Here is a 21,963-nt window from a genome sequence, read left to right as displayed (position 1 = left end):
CCTGCAGCCCTTCGAGTCCCTGGCCAGGGTCCCTGGAAACCCTATAGGCTCCCTGCAGCCCCCATTGCCCCCGGCCAGGTTCCCTACAGCCCCTATAGGCTCCCTGTAGCCCCCCAGGCCCCCAGCCAGGGTCCCTGAGTCCCCTATAGACTCCCTGCAGGCCGCTGAGCCCCCAGCTAGGGTTCCTGTAGCCCCTCTCAAGGGTCCTTGCAGCCCCTACAGGGTCCCTGTAGCCCCTTGAGCCCATAGGAAGGGTCCCTGCAGCCTCTATAGGGTCCCTGCAGCCCCCATAGGGTCCCTGCAACCCCTGGGAAGGGTCCCTGCAGCCCCTGGGAAGGGTCCCTGCAGCCCCTATAGGGTCTCTGCAGTCCCTATAATGTCCCTGAAGCCCCACAAGCCCCTAGCAGGGGTCCCTGCAGCCCCTATAGGGACCTTGAAACCCCTGGCAAGGGTCCCTGCAGCCCCTATAGGGTCCCTGCAGCCCTGGGAAGGGTCCCTGCAGCCCCTTGAGCCACTGGAAGGGTCCCTGCAGCCCCTATAAGGACCCTGAAGCCCCTGGAAGGGTCCCTGCAGCCCCTTGAGCCCCTGGAAGGGTCCCTGCAGCCCCTACAGGCTCCCTGCAGCCCCTATAGTGTGGGTATTTCTCGAGCCAGTGCGGCTCCGGTGAACACAAACCAGCCTGGGTGCGGGACACGGTCACTGCAGGAGGAAAGCCCGGCAGTGAGAGGAGCATTTAGTGGGGAGGGAGCACTGGTGAAAAGCCAACCGGAAAAGCTTTCATTTCCCTAAAAATTAATTCAGATTTGGGCTTTAACCAGCGAGCTTTATTTGTTTAAACACAACAACAACAACAACAAATTATTTACCTGAAAAAGAATATTTACTGAAACCTGTGCTTTGGCCAAAAATGAAACAGAAATATCTCTTTTTTTTTTTTTCTCTTTGTTCACTAGAGGCCTTTTTAACGTTGGTGTGTTTTGATGTGACCGTGGCTGTAACGCGCACACCTAAAACACGTCAGGCATGGCAGAGCCGATATTGATTTTCGTACAGCCTCACGGCCCCTTTCTCTGGAGGACCCCTCCGACCGCTGCTCGTGGCTGGAGGTCGTGGGCTGGCTTCTCTGAGTGGTTTTCCCCACCAGTTAGGCCAGTAACAACTGGGGACAGCTGCGTCATGCAGCGGCATGCTCCTCCCGCAGCGGAGACGGGGCCCTTGCAGCAGGTCGCATCTGTCGCACTTGACGTTCCACCCCAGTTCCATCCCCTCCCCTCCCCTCCCCTCCCCTTCGTGTGTGTTTCCCGCCAGCAATTCCTCCCGTTCTGCCGTTGTTGGAGTGAGTCAGTCCCAGCGAGCTCTGCTGCGGAGCCTGAGGCAGAGCTGGTTTGCGCTGGCGATGCGTGTCCGTCGGCAGCCAGCTGGCTGATACCTCACCTCCCTGGAAGCTCAGCGTGTTGGTTTGGGTTTTGGGTGCTTTTCCCCCTCCACCTCCCCTTCTGTAGAAGCAAAGATGTGAAGGAGCTGAGCTGCGCCGAAGGCTGTTGCCACGCTCACCCCGCTCCTGGGACGGCTTTGCGGCTGGGGCGGGACACTCCTGGGTCCGACACGCAGGGTCTGGGAGCGTCTTGTGCGACGGTGACCGCTCAGCTTGGTCATGCAGCCCCTGTGTGCGAGGCTTTCTGCTTTCACCTCCGCATGGCTGTCCTTTAGTATCCCAAAACGTGGTTCTGGCAAACCGCAGCCGCCGCGCTCTCATCCCGACGGCAGGGAAAGCGGGGATGTTCCAGGGCTGGCGTGGAGCAGACACTGAGCGGGAGCGTGCTGTGCTGGTTTGGGAGTAAGCGTTTGATTTGAGGGTGGGATTAGGTGGCATGTGCTTGGAGGCACGAGATCTCTTCCCATCCCGCATCCCGCTCCCTGCACGCACCGATCCAAAGCTCACTGGAGCAACTGGGATGATTTCCCCCGAGCTGCGGTGTCTCACGTCAGACCCCGAGCATCTGCGCTGCTGCTGCAGCATTCTGGGCTGTTCATTTGGTCTATTTGAGATGATTTTTATTTTTTTCCACATTCTAGGTCATATCGATTGAATTGGGATAAGGACTGATTATCACTGAAACAGCCCACGTGCTGGCGGTTTTCCATAGTCCCCAGAGCTCTGGTAGACCTGGCACAGCCTTGGACACGACCATGCCGCCTGCCTGTCTCACGGCGTGATTGCAGCTCTGGTGAAGCTCTGGTGCCTCGAGGTGTCTGAGCATCTTGGCTTGTCCTTAAAAACGGAAAAGCTTGCTCTCTTACTCCGAAAGGCTGTGAGCAGGAGGCAAATGAAGGCTCCCAAATCCAATCGTATGGAAGGCGATGGCTTTTCTCCACTCCCAAGAGCTCGCTGTAGACATTTCAGCAGGTTTGGGGTTTGGTTTTCGGCCGGGTGTTCTTGTCTGCGTGGGACTGGTGTGTTAGATTTAGGCAGCACGGCGCAGGGCCGTCCAGCCAGGCTCCTGTGACAAAGCCATCACAAGGACTAAAGCTCCAGCCTTCCCGGGGCTGTCAGAGCCATCCCTGCCATGCTGGAAATCCAGCTCGGAGCAACGCAGACGTAAGCCGTCAAAACTGTCACTGAACGGGGAAAGGAGAGGGAGGCAGGGGAAGCAGTGAACTTGGCTGTGTTTCCTAAGCTGTAGGAGCCAAGAAGGGAAGAAACCATCCAGGAAAAAACCAAACTGGCATCTCCAAAGCGGAATGCTCTGCTTTTGGCACTTGCTTTAAAAATCAAGACATCTTTGGAGACTTTTATTGTTTAACACCTAAAACGAAGGCAAGCACACGCAGGTGGCAGCATGGGGACGTCGTTTTGGCTGCCCACAGCTCACCCCTCCTGCTCCTTCTCCTCCGGGACGGCTGTGCAGGAGGCGAGTCGCTGACACGGTGGCGAAGCGGCGATGGCGTTCAGTCTCTGGAGGTGGCAATGCGGTCCACCTGCAAAAAGGACAGGCAGCTGTGAAGAGAACGGCCCTCAGAGCGGTGAGGTGCGAGGCTGGCTGCGGAAAGGAGTGCCGATCCGGCGCCCAGAAATGGGGGCACCATCACAGACGGCCGCAGGAAAAGTAGCGTGGGGTTTGCAAAACCCTGGAGATGCGGGTGTCTGCGTTCTGCGGTATTAGTTCCGGCCTTAGACAAAGGAGAGCTTTGCGTGTGCGGGATCACAATCCAGACTCGAGGGGATTGCTCACTGTAACTGAGATACTGCAGGAAAAACTCAGCGGGGTTAATCCTGGCTCTCAAGGGGCGCAGGACGTAGTGCAGCTCCTGTTAGCGACCGCGGAGCTGACGCTACCTCCTCTGCACCCTTGGGACCGCGGAGGGAGTCTGCGAATAGCTGCGCAGCCCTAGCGAGTGTTTGGGAACCAGGGAGGGCGGCTTTGGGACACTGAGGTATGGTCACTGTTGAACACACTGCGCGGGCTGGAAAGGGAGTGCAAGTCCAGCGCTGGAACGGGTCTGGTCTTGGCTGCTGTGGAATAACCTCGCGCTGGGGCCTCCGCTAAAGCTGTGGCTCCGAGGATAACAGGAGCCTGAGGCACGAGCTCCCAAACCCGTTTGGGGGAGGCACTGACCCATAACCAGCGGTGTCGGCTGCGGGCTCTGTGCCGGGTCGGGTGCTGCTTTGAACCTCCCCATGGGTCGCGCGGGATCCCCTGCTTTGGGCGTTTCTATCTGCTTCTATTCTAGGAAGCAGCATCCACCCAGGCTACGTGGTCGCAGGAGCAGCTGTAGTTCTTCCTCTGGTTTTTCCAGCCACAGAATAACGGCAGATGTTCCCCTTGGAACAGGACTTTCTGTAGGGCTTTCCATCGTCACTGAAACAGCCAGAAAATGCCAACAACGGCAGCATTCCCAGGCTGGTGAGCCCGTCCCAGCTGAATGTTTCCCTGCTTGCTCCTGCTGACGAGGAAAGTGTTTCTTAGCCGATATTTCCATGATGGTAAAGCCCAGGTCTCGCTGGTCCCGTCCAGCTGCTGCATTAAATTGAAGGCAGCTACAAATAAATTTATTGCTTTTCTGTGTAGGCGTTGGCCAGGATACCACCTGGACACGTGGGAGGGGTAAAGTGTGGAGGTACAGACCAGTTATTACAGAGGTGGGACAGATTTTAAGCTTCTGTAGGAAACTGCTAGAAGTTGCTCCCCTTTGTTCAGTGGACTCGGCCAGGCCTAGGGCGGACCCACTGCTGGCCAAGGCCGAGCCGATTGGTAGCAGAATGTTCCGTGATAACGCCTCTGCGATAATGTATTTTAGAAGGGGAAAACAGAAGGAAAAAAAAAAAAGAGAGAGAGAAGAGAAGATGTGAAGAAGCTGAGCAGGGGCAGAGGCGCAGAGGGAAAGGCGTGAGCCTTATGGGCCTTGCAGGCCTCACCCTCTGGCCTCTCGCCAGGCAGCCGACTGGGCCCGACTCGGTCCAGCCTGGCTGCAAGAGGTGGAGAGGAGATGAGATGGATGATGTGAAGAGATTCTGAGAGGCATCTGTCAGCCTGTTGTGGAGAACTTTTCTTGTGAGAGGAACGGCTGCAGATGCCAAGGTCAGTGAAGGAGGAGGGGGAGGAGTAATGCGGCTCCTGGCCAAGATTCCTCTGCAACTCGTGGTGACGACCATGGTGGAGCAGGTTGTCCCCCTGCAGCCCATGGAGGTCCACGGAGGGGCAGAGATCCACCTGCAGCCCATGGAGGACCCCACGCCGGAGCAGGTGGAGGCCTGAAGGAGGCTGTGGCCCGTGGAGGGCCCGCTGGGAGAGCTGTTCTAGAGGGACTGCACCCCGTGGAAGAGATGACCCACGCCGGAGCAGTTCCACGAAGGACTGTGGCCCGTGGGAGGGACCCCACAATGGAGCAGGGGAGGAATGTGAGGAGTTCTTCCCCCAACCATGAAGCAGCGGCGTAGAACAACATATGATGAACTGACCGCAACCCCCATTCCCTCTTCCCCCCTGTGCCACTCGGGGGGGGGAAGGTAGTAGAGATAATGTTAAGCTTGGGAAGAGGGAGGGGTGGAGGGAGGTTATCTTGTTCTCTGTCTCATTATCTTGCTGTTTGTAGTAACAACTGAATAGTTTTCCCCAAGTCGAGTCTGTTTGGCCCATAGCAGTAACTTTAAGGATTTCTCCCCGTCCTTATCTCAAACCTCGAGCCGTTTTTCTTATATCATCTCCCCCTGTTCTTTCGGAGGGTGGGGGGAGTGAGAGAGAGACTGCATAGTCTGGTCCCGATCGGGGCTGAACTACAACAGTGTCCATACAGCCCTGCAGAAAAAATTCCTTCTGAGCCCCAGCGGCTTCGCTCACAAGCAGGTGCCTGTCTGGGCCAGCTCACGCTGGCCTCGGGACCCGCGTGTCCCCTGCCTTCCTTGGATGTGGCCCTGCAGGGACAGTCCCGGTGGCGATGAGTTCCTCCCACGCTGTCACTCCTGCCGTGAGCCCTTCCTGAAGGCTGTCTGCCAGCTACGCTACGGGAGGTGACACGGCTGTTCTGCAGGCTCAGGCCTGGCCTGTGGCGAAGCGGGGACGAGGACGAGCACTGCTGTTCTCCTTCAGCAACGCAACCGGCTAAGGGCTGTGATGTGCGTTCCCTGGGTCACAGAAACCTGTGGCTCTGTACGCGTTTTCCCTGTGTGCGTAATTCCCAGCTTTGGCGCCGGCTGGCAGCTCAGGCTTGATGTCTCGTTTCCAGGGAGGTCACTCTCTGAACGTAACCGTCCTTGTCTTGGCGTGGGACATGTACCTGGGGTTTTCCCCAGGTGGGCCAGTCGGGGCTGTTTGGCTAGAAGAGAAGTTTAATTTCCAGCACTGTTTCTGGTTGGGCTTGGAAAAGCGTGGCTTCCTGAGGACAGGAGATGGTGCAAAAAATGCGCGAAGGAATGCGAGTCCCTGCCACAGCTTACTGCAGCGGGCGGGTGACCGCAGGGGCCGTGCTGGCTGTTCTGGCAGTGCTGGGGGGGTTTGGTAGCTCAGGGCTGGATTTTCCCAGTGCGGCTGTGCCAGCCGCCGTACGCTGGTAGCCCCGAAGGGCGGCTTCGGTTATGAAACCAACTTCAGGCACCTCCTTGGGGTTTGCCACTGCGATGCAAGCTGTCCTGCGGAGCAGTGGGGGTTTAGCTGCAACCCGTGAAGGTTTGCTGGTTGTTCCAGGAGCTGCAGCGTCACGTTGGTGCAGCCAAGGTGCGGGGTTTGCCCGTGCAGTAATTTTCTGCTTGATGTGGTCTTTGGTCCCAGCACATCTCCCGACACACGGAGCCCTTGGGAGCCGAACTGGCCCTTCACTCTGAGCCGCGGTGGCATTCCGAGCGTCTCCAGCGCATCCGGGCTCAGCGCCGCTTGTAGGAGCCCGTGCTGGAGTACAGCTGCGGCTCGCTGTCCAGACACAGGCTAGCAGCTTGTTTGTTTGAACTTGTTTCCATAGGAATTTTTAAGGACCATGGGAACATATTTTATTTGACCTAAACAATGAAGAATGAGACTGAAGAGGGGGGAGGAGTCCCGACACATGTGATTTGTGGGTCTGATTTTTCTCCCAGGCTGGGTAAACTCTTCAGCACCGAACAGACCATTTTGGCAAGACAGCCAGCTTTTTTCTTCTTCTCCTTTGTCTTTTTCAGCTGCCTGCAACGCATTCCCATCAGCTGATAACTGCATGGAAATGTGTCAGGAACAGCCGCTTTTTGCACACACAGGGTAGCTTTTGGGTCCGGCTTGCAGCAGCTCAGAAACCGCGCTGTTACGCCTGGGCTGGAGCTGAAGGCAGCAGATTGTCCCGGTGCGGGCGCAGGTGGTGAGCGATGTCGGCTGCCTCCAGCATCTCTCTGGGGCGAGAACTCCCCCAGCGCACACAGACTGCCGCTTCCCCAGCGAGCATCTTACGGTGACCTGAGAACCGGCTGTTTTTGCGGGGGCAGGTGGCACTTTTCTGATCACTGGTGCTACCCGAGTGTTTTCCGTGCAAGCAGCCATCAATCGCCCGGGGCCATAGGGATGCTCTGCATCGGGGAAAAACAGTTTGCCAGAGAGCAAGAGGAGAATAAAGTGTTGAATAAACACCATTCCCAGGCCTGGCTGTGCACGGCACGCTGGCAAGCACAGGGGAGCGCTGCTTGAGAGCAGAAAAGGCAAACAACAGTACATTACAGAAGCTTGCAGGAACGAGTGGTCAGCAGCGCCGCTGAGCTGGAGGCCCACTGCGGCCCACGCGGCACTGCGGACGCGTGAAGGGCAAACGTCAGGAACAAGGCTGCTCTCGCAGGGCCTGGGAGTGCTCTGGAGCAGGCAATCTGTTCTAATTTATTCAAACCAAATACTTGTGCCCCTCTGTGAATCTCACTCGGGGGCTGGGAGCTTATTTATCTTCAAATGCCACGTTGTGCGAGACCAGCTCTGTGCGGGATCGGAGTTTCTGTGCAAAGGGCCTGCAGGTCCTACTGCTTTTGCTCACATCGGGGTTTCAGGAAAGGGCTTTCTGGCAACCAGAGCCCAGGGCTGGCTTGCTGAGGACCCTTCTCACTGCGGTTTTCAGTAGCCACATTAACCGTGTGTGATGGGATGGCCCGGACAGAGACAAGAGCAAATGAGACCCCGGGCAGCGTCTCGCAGTTACCTGTTACCGTGCAGCTTCCCACGCCGATGCCCTGCCGTGTTCCCTGCTCCGACTGGAGGAGGGGTGGAATTTCAGGCGGGCTTTTGTCATCGTGGGTTTCGCTTGCAAAGCTGGCCAGGCGTTTTTGAGATATGAACAATGTCCAAACCGCCAGCTGTCATCTACAAGCACGGGCCCTTGACTGGACTGTCCCAGCAGCCGCACGTTACCCAGAGAAGTTTCCTTCTTGAAAGAGAAATCGTGAATAATTCGCTAAGCGTGGGTCGTGCTGGCTGCGATTTTTGTCTCGCCAGTAGTTAAATGAGAAGAAAGGCACAGAGGGTAACACCGACCGTTCTGCCCTCAGGGTGTTTTTTGGGCTTTCTTCACCAGTTGTGACAAAATCACGGTTGGGAAGGGGCAGTTAGAGTATACTCTATCTCAGGCACTGAAGAAAGCCTGGTGGGTTAGGAGAGAGGAGAGTTAAGCCCGGTCTTTTTCTGCTTTGTACATACTGCCCTTCCCTTTCACAGGGGTTACCTGTTCCTGAACTGAGTTAACTGAAGACCAGTAATTCAGTTTGCTTAATGTAGGGCACTTGATTTTATTCAAAGGGTGAGATACAAAAAAGTAAGCAAAAAGACAAAACCCAAATTATAAAACACTACAGACAAAAGTAAGACATCTGCGTACAGCACACAACAGGAAACGGGATACAGACTGGTCCCACGAACCAAGCCAGCGGGATTTGTCCAAGCAGAGGCAAAGAGATGGAGAAGGGAGGAGGTGGTGGTGACTGCCACTCCAGATGGCTATTTACATAAACTGAAGTGAAGGCAAATAGTTTTCTTTCCTCTTATTCAAAGCAAATACTTCTTTGTTTCTTCTTCTTCCCGTTTCTGCTGTCGAGGAGGGACTCCATGCTTTGAGGCAAGTTCGGTACATTCAGGTAGGGTCTAAAATTGGCCACAGCTAAACACGGACACGCTCCTTCCAGCACCGGATTTCAGTCCCTCCCTCCATCCCACACGCTGCTGGCAGGCGCTCGCGGCCTCAAGGACCACCAGCGGCAGCTGGAGAGGAGAAACGCCCCATTTGTTGGTCGTCCTTATGCCGTGAACTGGTTCAACCTGCAGCTTAACCAAACCCAGCCTGTCTAGGCTAGACTGTGTGAAGCTTTCAGCTTTTTCACTACAGAGGGGTTGGGACTTCACACACACGGGCGCGGAGGCGGCTCTGGCCAGGAGGGCGTCTCCGTGTCAGCGCCACGAAATTCCCTTCCAGGCAGTAGGACCGGGAGGTGGCATTTGCCGCACCGTTGCTGCGCGTCACAAGGACATGGCTCCCCAAATCCTGCTTTGGTCTCTGACAGACTCAGGAAAGAAATGACTCTAGCCTTTCTGCAGCAGAGCCAGGAGGGAAAACCTTTCTGAGAGAAGTCTATTCCACGTACAACTTAATTTCCTACGGTGTGGGCAGTACCGTCCTAGCTGCGTGGAATTTGTCTGAGGTTGGTTAGGCAGAAGCAGCATGTGCTGAGCCTGAAGTTCTCTGGTCGTTGGGAATTAAAAACCCCCGAGACCTACAGGTCTGTGCTTCCCTTTAAGCCTCTGCAGACACAGATGAGGAAACCAGTTATTTAAATCAAACTGAAACCTGACAGAAGTACGCAGTGACAGGCAGCTGCTATTCCCAACGGCAAAGGCCTTTGTCTGTATTCACCTGTGGCTCAATTTTAGTGACAGGGCTACTGAATTTTTAAACACCCCAATTAGGAAGGAGGGAATTTTACTGGCTCAGGAAGCAAAACATTCATTTTGGAGAGCAGAAGACCGACTGGCTGTTAATAAATATCACAAGACAATCTAAAAGGTTTCTAAGGAAAAGAGAAACACCATCCGTTCATCGAAATGCAAGCCATCTGACAAAATGAGGTAAGGAAAGCGAAGAAGAGTCCTTTACACATTCTCACTTCACACAGGCATGGCAGTTAACGACGAGATGCGTAACAGATTCCCTCCCATGCTCCTCAGAGAAATTCGTCACAGCGCGCTCCACGGCATTCTTCAACAGCGAGCATTGCGACATCGCCAGCGTAGCTGCAAGCAGCGGCTGACCCTCTCTTTTGGCAGCAGAGTGTGTATACCTCGGGCGGTTTGCTGGCACCTTGCAGAACGCAGGGGGTGAACACTGCCTTTACTTCTGACAACGAACAACCCGCCAGGAGTTTTAATGCCTTAAACTACACAGAATGAGGACTCGTCTAGCACAGCGTGAAACAACCAGCTCAGCACAATCTGTACAGTTACACCCGACGTGAGAGCGCCAGGCTCACGTTTCTAACGTAGACTCCTGTTCTTTGGTCCTCTTTGTATACAACTCACTTCCATAAATATTTAACAGCCTGCGTTATTGGACTTTTACTGAATAGCATCTTGTATTCTAACAGGGACGGCTGCCGCCCTGTTTGCTAGGCGACTCGGTAAGCTAGCGGACGATCCTCTGTACAAGGCCAGACAAAAGCAATGCTTGCTGCTTTTCTTCTCAGTGGAACAGGGGGAAAAGATCTTAAAGGAATTCTCTTGCAGGGTTCTTTGACATGAGATCCCACGCTAACGAGGACGTGATACTGCAAATCCTTCTGTCCTTATGCTGGGGTGGGATACAGGTGGAGAATCCTGCCTCCACCGGAAACGTCTGCAGTTTCCCTTCTCTTAAGCAAGCCGAGCAGGAAGAGGAGGAAGAGGAACTCTTTTCAGATTGCTAGCACTGAATATTGTTTTTTTCCTTAAGGACAAGTATTGTCTGCAGATGAAGCAGGGAAGTCTAACACGGAATTGAAGTTAAAGGGTCACTGCAGTTTTACAGAGTAGAAGTGCTATAGACAGAGTCTTTGGAAGTACCTGCCCTTTAACGACTTTGAAAAGTCATTAAGTCTTGAAGGAGTATTTTCTGCGTAATTTCTGATTCTCCGCAAGCTTGTTATAAAGCTATTACCAAGGTTTGTATTTCTGTCGTGTCTATCGAGCATTTTTTATCCCCTCCCATTTTAAACCAGCGGAATTTGACCCAAGTCACATAGGAGCTGCTCCTAACTAAACCAGAACCCACGCTTCCAGTGAGGGACTTTGGCCACAGAAGGAAGCTTCAGTGCTGTCTCTGCCCGAGAGAGACAAGGCAGAAACGTTCTTCGGCGCACTCAGGCTGCCCTGCAGCGCTACAAAGCTGGTTCCTTAGGATGTGTTAGAGAGCCACAGTACTCCGTTCACGGGGAAAAATCCTCACACAGGAAGACTTCTACTTGCTTAAAAAAAAATAAAAACGCAGCAGCACCACCACCACACCGGCACCAACTGAGCACTGCTCCTGTTCCTCTTTCCCCCCGCTTTGGTAAGCGTCCCGACCGAGTCAGTCACTGGAAGGCTCCACGGGCACGGCTACGGGTCTGTGCTGGCATCACGCAGGGCGCTGCGGCCCCCCAAGTCGGCGAGATTGTCACTTGCTAGGTATTTGGCATAGCTAAAATCCTGCTGAAGCAACATTATTTTCGTAGCACATTTACCGTGCGCCTAAAACTGAGGCGGCTGTGACAGGTCAGTGGATTCCCTTTTGTACACGAGGCAGAAGTTTACCCCAAATGCTTGTTTACAGTTTCATTCGCTGTTAAGATATCTGCACAAGCGTGACCAGTAACAGCTCTTGTTCCAGTTGTACGTTCTGGTGTCCTGCTTCACTGCCTGAGAGCACGGCAGGTCGTTCACCCAAAGGTTTCTCATCAGTGACTGGAATGAGCCACGCTGGATCAGAAACAATGACGTTATCTCAGAGTAAAGCGGAGGGCCCTTACCTAGAAGACTCAGTAACCTTTAAAGAAAACCATTTAACATTTCATGGAAGTCTATCATTCAAAGAAACCCAAAGCTATTGACATAGCACGTGGAATCAATTTGACAATCACTAATGTCATGGAATTACGGTGATCTTGGATACAAACGATGATTTACCAAAATAAGATTTACCAAGGGGACTTTAAAATCAAGTTATTTTGGTACCAAAAAAAGTCTTTCATTTAATTCCCCTTTGCCCCTATGATTCAGATGATCTTTCACTCTACAGTTACGGACTTGGCCAGATTTCTTGGAAAATCAACCTGCAGAGAGGGAGAGGAAAGAACACGCTTGTGAGTATTCACACACCTTCTTTGGGTACAACTTTGTAACCTGTGGAACGTTTGTTCTGCGTTTAAATTGAAAACGACTGAACATGTTCTCATGTTAATTGGTGCAGAAAGAAGTCACAAACCTCCACAACTGTTACAACTCCTCCGCCAAGCCCTAAGGCTCAGTCCCTTGAGCCAACGCTGTTACAGTGCTCCCGTCACACGAGGCAGAGGCCAGTGCCTCTGCTGAGGTCGAACACCTCACACAGACTCTGCTTGTCCAGCCTCCTGCTGCGGATCGTTACCTTCCTTTCGGTTTCCTGCCAGCCCTCCGGAAACCGCACCCCTGTACCACAACACGCACCGCCAACCTCGAACCGCATAGGACTTGGCCGAGGGTCTACACCGCCTTCGGCATCTGTTCACGGGAAGCCCCTGCCATCGCCGGTCTGCCGTTTAACCTAGGCGTCCCAACAGCTCAAGCAGTTACACAGACAACCCCCCCAGACTGCAAGCATCACCCAGCGCATCTTTTGCGGATCTGCAGGCAGCAAACACGAGCGCAGAGGGCTAGGAAGGGAAGGAACGGCGTACTTACATCGTATCCTCTGAGAACCGCAAGATGGAAAGCCAGAAGCTGAAGGGGGATGACGCTCAGGATCCCCTGCAGACAGTCCACTGAATGGGGAACTTTGATTGTTCTTTTGTTGTTCTTAATTGTCTCAATGTCTTCCTTATCACAAATCACGACAGGTCGCCCCTGCAACAGAGGGAGATGTTGAAGGAAATCAGGTCTAGAAGGTTCTTTTCTCACTTCTGTCCAGAGCGCTGGTAGCAAGAACATTTTACTTAACTAAGGCAAATAGTTTGGGTGCCCTGTAAACAAAATTAAAAGCAACGTTTCTGATGCAATGTAACCTCTCCCAGGTACTCACTTGCCGCGCAATGACCTGCTGGAGAGCGTTCTGGCACTTGGCGTACGTATGGTCCCTCATGATGATCATGATAACGGGCATCAGCTTGTCCACCAGCGCGAGAGGGCCATGCTTCAGCTCCCCTGCCAGTATCCCTTCGGAGTGCATGTAGGTAATTTCTTTAATTTTCTAGATGGGGAAAAAAAACCAACAACACTCAAAGCTTTGGGCAAACTTTTAATTTTAAATTTTTTTTTAACCATCTCTGTGGCTTCTTCCCCTTTCTTTGTCACTTTGTAAAAACATGTCCTGGCTTTCCCAAGATCCTGCCTGTAGACAAGCCAGCCTGAAAACCTAGATCAAAGTAGCGGATCTGGGCTGAGCTGCTTGCCAACACTCACAGTTCTAACACCAAACGCACCACCGGCTGTATGATTTGCCCCCAGGCAACGTATTGGTCATCGTACGCTTGAACTGGGCAGGCAAACGCAAAGAGGACGTGTCTGCTTGTCAGTGGGTGACAGCACTTACAACAACAGGACTCTCCTCAAAGATAAAAGCTGCAATATACAGGTTTGCTCAGTCCTGGATGCTCAGCGCTCCTGCAAGTGCCGCCCTAACAGTTCAAAGAATTGATTTTACTAGAGTGCCTCGTCTGTCACAGTGAGCATTCCCAGAGCGAATGCTTCCCACCGTAGCCTGCGGCTGTTACGTGACTTGGGCACCTGTAAGTGGAAGTCTCAGCCGTGTTACGGTGAGTTTTAGCTCTTTGACCCAATCTGACAGCCAACACGCCGTAGCTCTTAGCTGCTTTTAAAATAACTGGAATCTGCGTGCCATTTCCTGCGCTGAAACCTGAAGTCCCTAGCCAAGTGCGTTTGAACCTGCTTTAAATAAAGAAGTCTCTTACCAAAGCTCCCTCGAGACACGTGGCATAGTGGTAGCCACGTCCCATGATGAGAACAGACTTCTGATGGTACAGCTCCGTGGCCAGCTTCTGGATCTCATCGTCCATACTCAACACTTCTTTAATTAAGTCTAGAAGGAAAGACAAGGAGTCAAGCTGTGCGTGCTCTCAAACTACACATACTGCTTACACTTCGTATACAGAGAGCAGCGACTTGCCTAAAAACTGGACTCAGTATTTTCAAAGCCCAGTTTAGTGGGCTGAAGACATCAGAGAGAACGCGGTTGCACAAAGTTATTGCTAATAGTGCTGCACATCTCATACCCTCCGTCTTTCAAAAGCAAAGTTCAGGCACTGCTGAAGTTTGTCTGTGCTACTGAGTTTCACGTGGCGAGCCGCAATAAAAGCGACAGTTTCCTACCTGGCAGTCCCTTTAGACCACGCATGATTTCCTTGCGCCTTTCCTGCATCGAAATCCGGTCATCGCACATCATCAGAGCAAACATCACCAAAGAGACAAACTGGCTGGTGTAGGCCTAGTAAGGAGGGGGAGAGAGAGAGAAAACACATTATCACAACAGTAACCAAACAGTCGTCACCTGCTATGTAAAATCCCTTGACTAGCCGCTGACTTTACTCTTAGCGCAGTACCAAATGGCAGCTTCCATTCCAGTTAAGTGGCAAAGACGAACCCAAAATTCACAGGGCAAATCTCACTTGAGCAAGTCTCAAATGGAGGCGTGCAACGGCACGATCTCCTTGCGCTCCAAGAGATTAAGATCCAACAAGCGAAATGGAATACTTCTGAGATTCCCTAATCAACGGATCAAGCCTATTGCGTCCTCCTTCATTGCAAGTGAACGCTGAAGACAGGCGGATCCGTTGACTGGGAACACACAGTGGAAGCCCCCCACTAACATCTGGCCATCGCAAGAGGACAGCTAGCTGAAATTTGTTTGGACCGCACTCAAGGAACACAAAGGCAGCTGAAAAGGTAAGTGATTTCCCGCCCCATTTCTTTAAGAAAGGCTCCATATTTGTCTGAAAGACCATAGCAACCTGCTGTCGCTGACTCTGGAGAAAAATCCTCTGCACAGGCAGGTGAAATCAATGCTCAAGTTAAGGCAATTCCATCCACAAAAACACGTGAGTATCAAACAGCTACGGCGAAGCCTCGCCCCTGAGGTCCTTAAAGGCTGATGTTGTGAAATGCTCTGTGGTTGCTTAGAAATAAGATTAAGGTTTGCAGTATTTCTGCAACATCCCTTCCGAAACAGCGATCAAACAAAGTTCCATGTTGCTATACTGGAGAACATTGAGATAGCTCTGAAGGAATCTAGAAAAGCTTCGGTTACGCTGCCTAGCAGTTTGATACGGAATGTGATCTGCTTTGTTTTGGTGCAGCTGCAGGTTACAGAAGCGAACAGCACCAGACAACCCTGCTAACAATGCCTGGGTTGTTTATAACACGTTCTCAAAATGAAATTCTGCACAACCTTAGGGCAGAACCTTTTCAAGTACGCACAACTTTGGTAGCTCCCCACATCACCAGAGAGAAAATGCTGTTTCCAGTTATCTCCAAACTGTAATGTTGGCTATGTGAAAACAACCCAGGGACAAACAACTCGTTCAACAGTTTCTTGTAAGAGACTCATGAATTTTCCATGATCAAATTCCCCAGTGAACTATTAAACTCAAATGTGGTTTTTGGCTGAATTTATGTAACAGATTGACATCATCTCGCCTCTAAATATAACTAAATCAAAGCAGATTTCACCGTGCAGAAGCACTTCATCAAAATGAAATGCAGCAACACAAGTTATTTTATACTGTACCACGTCTAGCCAGACGCATCAACCACAGAATCATTCTGCTAGGGGGACACAAATCCTCGGTTTCTGTAAAAGATCGTTCCTCCATTTGCCAAAAGTACACTTTGAATATCACACTTCCTTCAGCAAAGCAGTGCCGTTACGGGCAGTTACATGCTGTCAAGCTTTCTACAATCTTGTCTTCTGATCTCCTTTTGCATCTTTTAGACCTTAGTTTAAACCTGCACCTCAAGACAAATGATGGCAAAGAGAATTCTTGCCTCGTAGGAATTCCGCCCTCTGAGACTCCTTTGCTTTCAACGTTTTATGTTGCTTCCTTATAGTATTTCCTTTAGCAAAAAAAAAAAACCAAACCTAAAACAACCACCCAACAAACTCTTTGCAAGGTAAAAGAAAAAGAAAATGAAGAGTGTTGCTGGGCACATGGTCATTAATTACACAATCATCAACAGCAACCAGTAAAAGAGGAACAGAAAGCATTTAACAGAGGATTCATGCCATAACCAACACCTTCAGGGAAAGATTCAGTAATAATAACAACAGCAATAATAATAACGTGAGGTCTATAAACTTCCTACTCACCTTGGTACTGGCCACCCCAATCTCTGGTCCTGCGTTGATGTGGACTCCGCAATCCGTCTCCCGTGAGATGGAGCTGCCCACTGTGTTGGTGATGCCTACGGTCAGGGCTCCTCTCTCTTTGCAGTACCGCAGACCCATCAAAGTATCTGCTGTCTCTCCTGAAAAGACAAATATTGACAATGCACAGTTCGGCATCGGTCACTGCTGTCGCTGCAGAGCCAAAATTGCAGATATTGCCCAAACAGAATCTCAGAGGTTTGTATTTGCCTGCAAGTCAAAGGAGTTGGTAGTTATTTCAGCCCCAGCACATAGTGTTTTAACCCTAAAAAGTTCAAATGTATCTTCTCTAAAAAAAAAAAACAATTTTCTTCCTTTTCCTGGTTAACGAAACTTCACCTAGGGCAGGGTGGGGTGGGAGGAAAACATGTTTTAGGGAGCCAAAGTGCACAGTGGATGCCGGGGCACTGAGTTACAGCCAGAGTCCTGCCAGGGAAACCATGGGGTCGTTGGCTGATGGTGCTCACCCGCAACACGAGAGCTTGCAGGATCTGTTACCAAAGAGGTTGCGTCTAAAACTAATTATCCCCGTTCAAAATCATTTGCGCTATGTAAACACAAGCTGGCTTGGATCAGACCTCACTTAACACATCGATTCAAAAACGCTGGGTACCAAGAAGCAGAAAAAGTTGCTTTAAATGAACAGGATGGGGTGGGAAAGAGAACCTCGCGCTGATGGTCCCAGCAGCGCTGCTCGCGAGCTGAGCTCCAGGGATGGGACTAGAAACAGAAGCAACTGCATCTTCCATCTCGAGCGCTCCTGCACGTGACAACAGTGAACAAAAAACCCTAAGGTTAGTTTGGAACACGTCTCCTTCGCTGCACCAACGCATAAAAACCGCTCTGCGTGCTGCACTACTTAAAGCAAGGTGTGTAGCGGGGGAATCTAAGGCTCGAAAACAGATTTACGGGTGGGGGAACCAGGGCGGTTTGAGCTCCGTATTTGTTTTGTATTGCCTGATGGCCGAGATCAGGGTCCAGGAAAATCTTTGTTAGCTGGCCACATCCAGCGCTTTGGGGGAAAGACGCATCGCCTAGCGTGCTGGCAATCGTGTTCCCTGCTGGACTGGGACAGCGCAGTTTCTAGAGGAAAAAAACACATCTGCATGTGTATTCCCAAAACCCAGGGAAAACCTGAATGTTTACATGAGCCCCTACTTGATACTGACAAGAAAAAGTTCTACCAAAAGAGTATTTTAATCTATGGAGAAAAAATAACGACTGGTTTTACTATCAAAGCTGAAGATCCATTATGAAAATCTAGAGTGGTAAATGCAACTAAGAGGAAAAAAAAAAATATTGTAGTTCTGTATTGCAGTTGTCCTCAAAAATATTTTGAATGCAATATACATTTTTTTTTATGCTTAAGTGTGTCTTTTGTCTCATATTCACTGCAAGGCAGTTGTATTTTTTAATACTTGTGTGTAATAGTTTCATGTCTTTTATGGATCCGATCCACCACACAGCTCAGGATTTAGTAGTGCTTTAACTAGAGAACTAAAACTATTCAAAATAAAATACCGAGCTGCCTTTACCCACAGCTCAGCAGCATTTTTTTTTTAGTCTCTTGATTGATGGAATATTTCCTCACAGAGAAAGGAAACAAAACTAGTGTTACCATATGCAAGACTCAGCTAAACAAAACCCTGCACCAGCACGCAGATGGACAGGAGGAGAACCACTCTATTTTTTCCCCCGTCCCCAGCACGCGTGTGCCAACTTCTTCTCTCACACGTACCACATGCAAACCTCCAGGTGGGCGCGGGAATTTGGCTCTGCTGCCTCTCTGCTCCCCAGCTAACATTTCCAGGAACGAGGGGAGCGAGTGGGTGGTAAAGCGAGACCATACCTGACTGGCTGATGAAAAAGCAAACATCGTCTCTGAAGACAGGGGTGTTTCTGTCCAAGAAGTCGCTGGCTAGTTCCACCATGACAGGTAATTCAGTCAGTTCTTCCAGAACCTGACGGGTCTGGTAAAAGGAGATGTCAGGAAGTTGCACATTACATGGTGTTTAAAAACCCAAGTGTTTGGAGTACAAAAAAGCCCTCCGGTTGCCACACACTGGAAAATATTACCATCAAAATACCATGTGAAAATTACTGCTGGGTTTTATTTTAATTACTCAGTGTACCCAAGTCACACAACCACCCCTGCAAAAAGCAACCCTGCCTGTGAGGCCCTCTCCTCCCTCACACGTAGATTGTTCTTACACAAACCTCACTTATTAAATAATACGACATATATATTCTATCATACAAGGCTGTCCTCTCAGACTCTAACGCGCATTACTAAGGAACTCAGAAGCCACCACCTGTATCCAGGCCAAGCCAGAAACTTGTTTTGGCTAGTCAATGGCTTACTGTTAACATTATCTTACAGAGCTAGCCAAGATCAACAAAAGTTTTCTTTTCTGGTCCTTGTAAATCAGTGAACATTGCTGTGTCTTGCAGCACTTCTGAGAGAAGCTAAAAGATCCTTCTGCAGAGCTGCAGAGTACTTTGAATTGCAACACCATGGGCTACCAAGCTACAATCTAAAAACACTTCACATCTACAGCCATCGCACTTTAACCAACGATTAGACGAGGCCTCGACGAAACAAAATCACATGCTGGCTGTACGCACGGCCAGGACTTCTGTCAGGCACAAAGCAAAACCTCCGCAGTGTACCGGGCGAGCACAGAGGTGTCCCCAGGCAGGCACCATCGCTGTCTGCGTAGGCAGCAACGGAGGAAATCCTGCCTGGCTCGTGGCAGGCCCTCCCTTGCTGCAGCACTTGCATTGTCTCTTCCCCTGCCAACTGTCTTTTTTAAAGCCTTCCACAGCAATGAAAGTCACAGGCAACGTTTTCATAAGTATTCAAGTTCTTCAGCTTTTATTTCCTACTGCTCTTGCTCATGAATGGCAAGTCTGGTGTACGCAGCTTTCAGAAGCGTGCACTTGCTCAGTCTCAACCTGAACTCCATCCTTAACCTCCTCGACACACGCAACACTGTGCCCACTGTTCAGTTCTAGCTACAGCTCGCAAATGCATCACGACTGACCACTTACCGCAACTCCAGCGTGGTAACTTGTCCCGCAGGCAATAAGGATTAAACGACGACACCTCTGAATCTCCTTAATGTGATCCTTCAGCCCACCGAGATTTACTGTAAGATTCAGAGAGAAAAATTAGGCTGGCCAGGCCGCAGAAATTCTCAAGATTACTGGTGCTAACACACAGCGTGTTACAATCTCCATCGACCGCTTTGCAAAAAAATAATCACAAAACGTAATCTTGCCACCAGCGCATGGAATTCTGGAAGCGCTCCGTGTGAGACACGCAAATCATCTTACACAAGCATGCATTCATCTCCCATGTCATCACCTACACATCCTCCTCGATAACCACTGTGAGTAACTACCAGACACTGCGCTGTCAAAAATAAAGGAGGCTTAATCTCAATTACCAGTGTAGTCATCGAAGTTGACCCTTCCTCTCATCGTGTTAACGACAGATTCTGGCTGCTCAAAAATTTCCTTCTGCATAAATGAGCTGAAGTTACCTATCAAAGAAAGAAAAAAAAAAGAGAGAACAAATGAGAACACTTTGAATTCCCTCCTGGGAATTTACATTTTTCCTATGTATGCAGGGAAAAGTGTGGACCAGTGTCACTAACAGGCCGGTTACTGGTCAGAGGTCATTAAGCTGATGCTCCCTTTTCTGCCAAAGCAGCAGCTCGGCACCAGAGCTAGATTCCAGTCCCCAGAATGTGCCAATGAAGGGTCAGATCCAGAATGACAAGCCTGCTGGGGATCAATCTTGGGAAAAATCGATGCCTCCAAGGAGGCACATTCCACAACTCTCCTCCTAATGTCATTAGCAGCTAGAGGAGAAGTCCCATTAGATGTAAGGACAACTTTTTTCACCATGAGGGTAGTGAAGCGCTGGAGCAAGTGCTCACACAGGCTGTGGGAGTTCTGTCCTTGGAGATACTCCAAACTCAACTAACCAAGGCCCTTTAGCACTCTGATCTACCTGGCCCTGCTTTTAACACAGGAATGCGACCAGATGACCTCCAAAGGCCTTTTTTCAGCCTCACTTATTCTGTGACTCCAGGGGGGACGTATGCATCTACACAGGTGACACCCAAGAGACTTTACCCTTCATAATTTGCTGCAGTTCCATCTGCAGGGTTTGGACGGCGCGGCCGGGGTGATCGCCTGCTGTGCGTTTAATCCGGTGAATGGAAAGACGGCCATCGACCACAGCTGCTACGTCATCATCTTCAAGGAAAATCACTCTGTTGGTGTGCTCGATGACAGCGCTATAAAAGCATACACCATTTGCCATCAGACATTATTCTTCACAGAAAGAGGGGCTACAGCCCTATTTATAACCCAACATACAGCTTTTGATTCAAGGAAGTTACTCATTTCAATCAAATTCCTTTTAAAATGAGTACTGTAAAGTGCATTTCCACGCTGCCAATATAACTGGATTTTTTTCCACCTACCTCATTATTCATTTCAGTGCCTGCTTTAAGAAGAAACCATGAGTTCCTCAGACAAAGCAGCACGTGCAGCAGTGTGATCTAACTGTTAGGTACCGAATACCTTCCCTGCCTGCAGTTTACTTGGGGAACGTCAGTACTGGAATTAGCAGTGGGGTTTAAAATCTTTGACCGGGTTGTAGTCTGTACGCTCTCTTCGCTGAACGAGGCAAGCTGTACTGAAATCCCCCAGCTCCCTGTTTCAGTAGCTTTTGTTCTGACCTTGGGCAAGTCACTGAAAAGCTCTCCAAAATCAGAACACATCAGGGTGTCCTAAGACTCTCCAAAACGCTCGGCGAAAAGAGCTGCAGAAGTCAACCACAGCAGTATTTTTATGTTTCTGGAACAAGTATTCAGTTCCCCAAACAGAGAAACCCAAAAGTATCTGGTAAGGCTGCTGTCAAGTTAGTCTTTCCTCCCTCCACGGGGATTACAACAAGCCACCTTTGATGATGAAGGAATTGCACATGCGCAGAGCTCCCTGGAGAATCGACACAGTTCTCCTGATTAGTAGAATCTGTCCTGGTAATTTAGATTGGTACCCTCTCAGGTTTCCCATCACTCACCTCTGGAATCTTATCAACAGGACAGCACCACTGTTCCAAAGCGAGTTTTCATTTATTTAACAGAAACTCTCATCAAATCCACCTCTGTCTTTCAGGGCCGTGTACTGTAACGGGTTCACGTTTGTAAAGTACTGACCATATATGCGGCATTTACTGTTGTCCATAAACCACAGCCTCCCCAGCTCTTGTTCGAGGCCTCAGCTTTAAACAGCGTGTTTTTAGAAACGCTACAAGACACTGAAAAACATTACCTAGCATCAGAAGCAAAGTAGTACTCCACAGCTTTCTCCTCAACAGGGAAAAGGCAGGTGGTGCTGTCAACGCGTGACAGGTTGCAGCTTCCCTTCTTGTCCTTACCTAAAGACAGGAGGATTAGGCACTGCGCGTCCGGCCAGGGGTGGGACGCAGCTGCAGCGGCGGTCTCGCCCAGAGGCCCCAAGGCACGGTACCAACATGAAGCACTATTTTCCTCGCTGCACGCGGTCACAGGAAATGTAACAGCGACAATACGGAGGGCAGCATCGTATGGTGTTATTGTGCCCTTTCTCAGTTTGCTTGCCAGGTTTTCATGTGCTTTTGAATTAAGCCTGCAAGTGTAACCTTAGTGCAGAGTTTTAAGTTTAGAGGAAAATATCAGTTAAAATTCAACTGAAAGTTTATGTGTGGCTCCACCAGGAGAAGGGAATTCAAGCTGCTTTATGAGCAGTCACATTTACCAACATTCTCCCAGTGGAACCTGCCCTGTTTATCATTCTCCGGTTGCACTAACTTCCCTGAGGCTTTGAGAAACCGAG

General features: G+C 50.5%; 1 protein-coding gene across 3 annotated transcripts in view; it reads right to left on the bottom strand.

Moving 5' to 3' along the window:
- Positions 1-839: 839 nt before the first annotated feature.
- The window catches only part of GFPT1 (glutamine--fructose-6-phosphate transaminase 1), a 44,070-nt gene continuing 22,946 nt past the window's right edge, over positions 840-21,963 (bottom strand). For 2 of the 3 annotated variants that reach the window (XM_086767889.1, XM_086767890.1), the window contains 11 exons: positions 21,421-21,526; positions 20,215-20,378; positions 19,521-19,616; positions 19,123-19,220; positions 17,921-18,041; positions 16,015-16,172; positions 14,022-14,136; positions 13,604-13,731; positions 12,715-12,882; positions 12,378-12,539; positions 10,930-11,770 (listed from right to left, as the gene is read on the bottom strand). In XM_086767889.1, coding sequence (XP_086624015.1) covers positions 11,726-11,770; positions 12,378-12,539; positions 12,715-12,882; positions 13,604-13,731; positions 14,022-14,136; positions 16,015-16,172; positions 17,921-18,041; positions 19,123-19,220; positions 19,521-19,616; positions 20,215-20,378; positions 21,421-21,526 — 1,361 coding nt within the window. In that variant the 3' untranslated portion in view covers positions 10,930-11,725. Of the gene's footprint in view, positions 2,980-10,929; positions 11,771-12,377; positions 12,540-12,714; positions 12,883-13,603; positions 13,732-14,021; positions 14,137-16,014; positions 16,173-17,920; positions 18,042-19,122; positions 19,221-19,520; positions 19,617-20,214; positions 20,379-21,420; positions 21,527-21,963 lie in introns of those variants that run through there. The other variant, XM_086767888.1, reaches the window with a different exon arrangement.

This window comes from Chlamydotis macqueenii, chromosome 27 (assembly GCF_036417535.1).
Source record: "Chlamydotis macqueenii isolate bChlMac1 chromosome 27, bChlMac1.mat, whole genome shotgun sequence".
Lineage (NCBI taxonomy): Eukaryota > Metazoa > Chordata > Aves > Otidiformes > Otididae > Chlamydotis > Chlamydotis macqueenii.
Note: the sequence above shows the minus strand (reverse complement) of the source record. Positions and strands in the feature narration are given on the sequence as shown.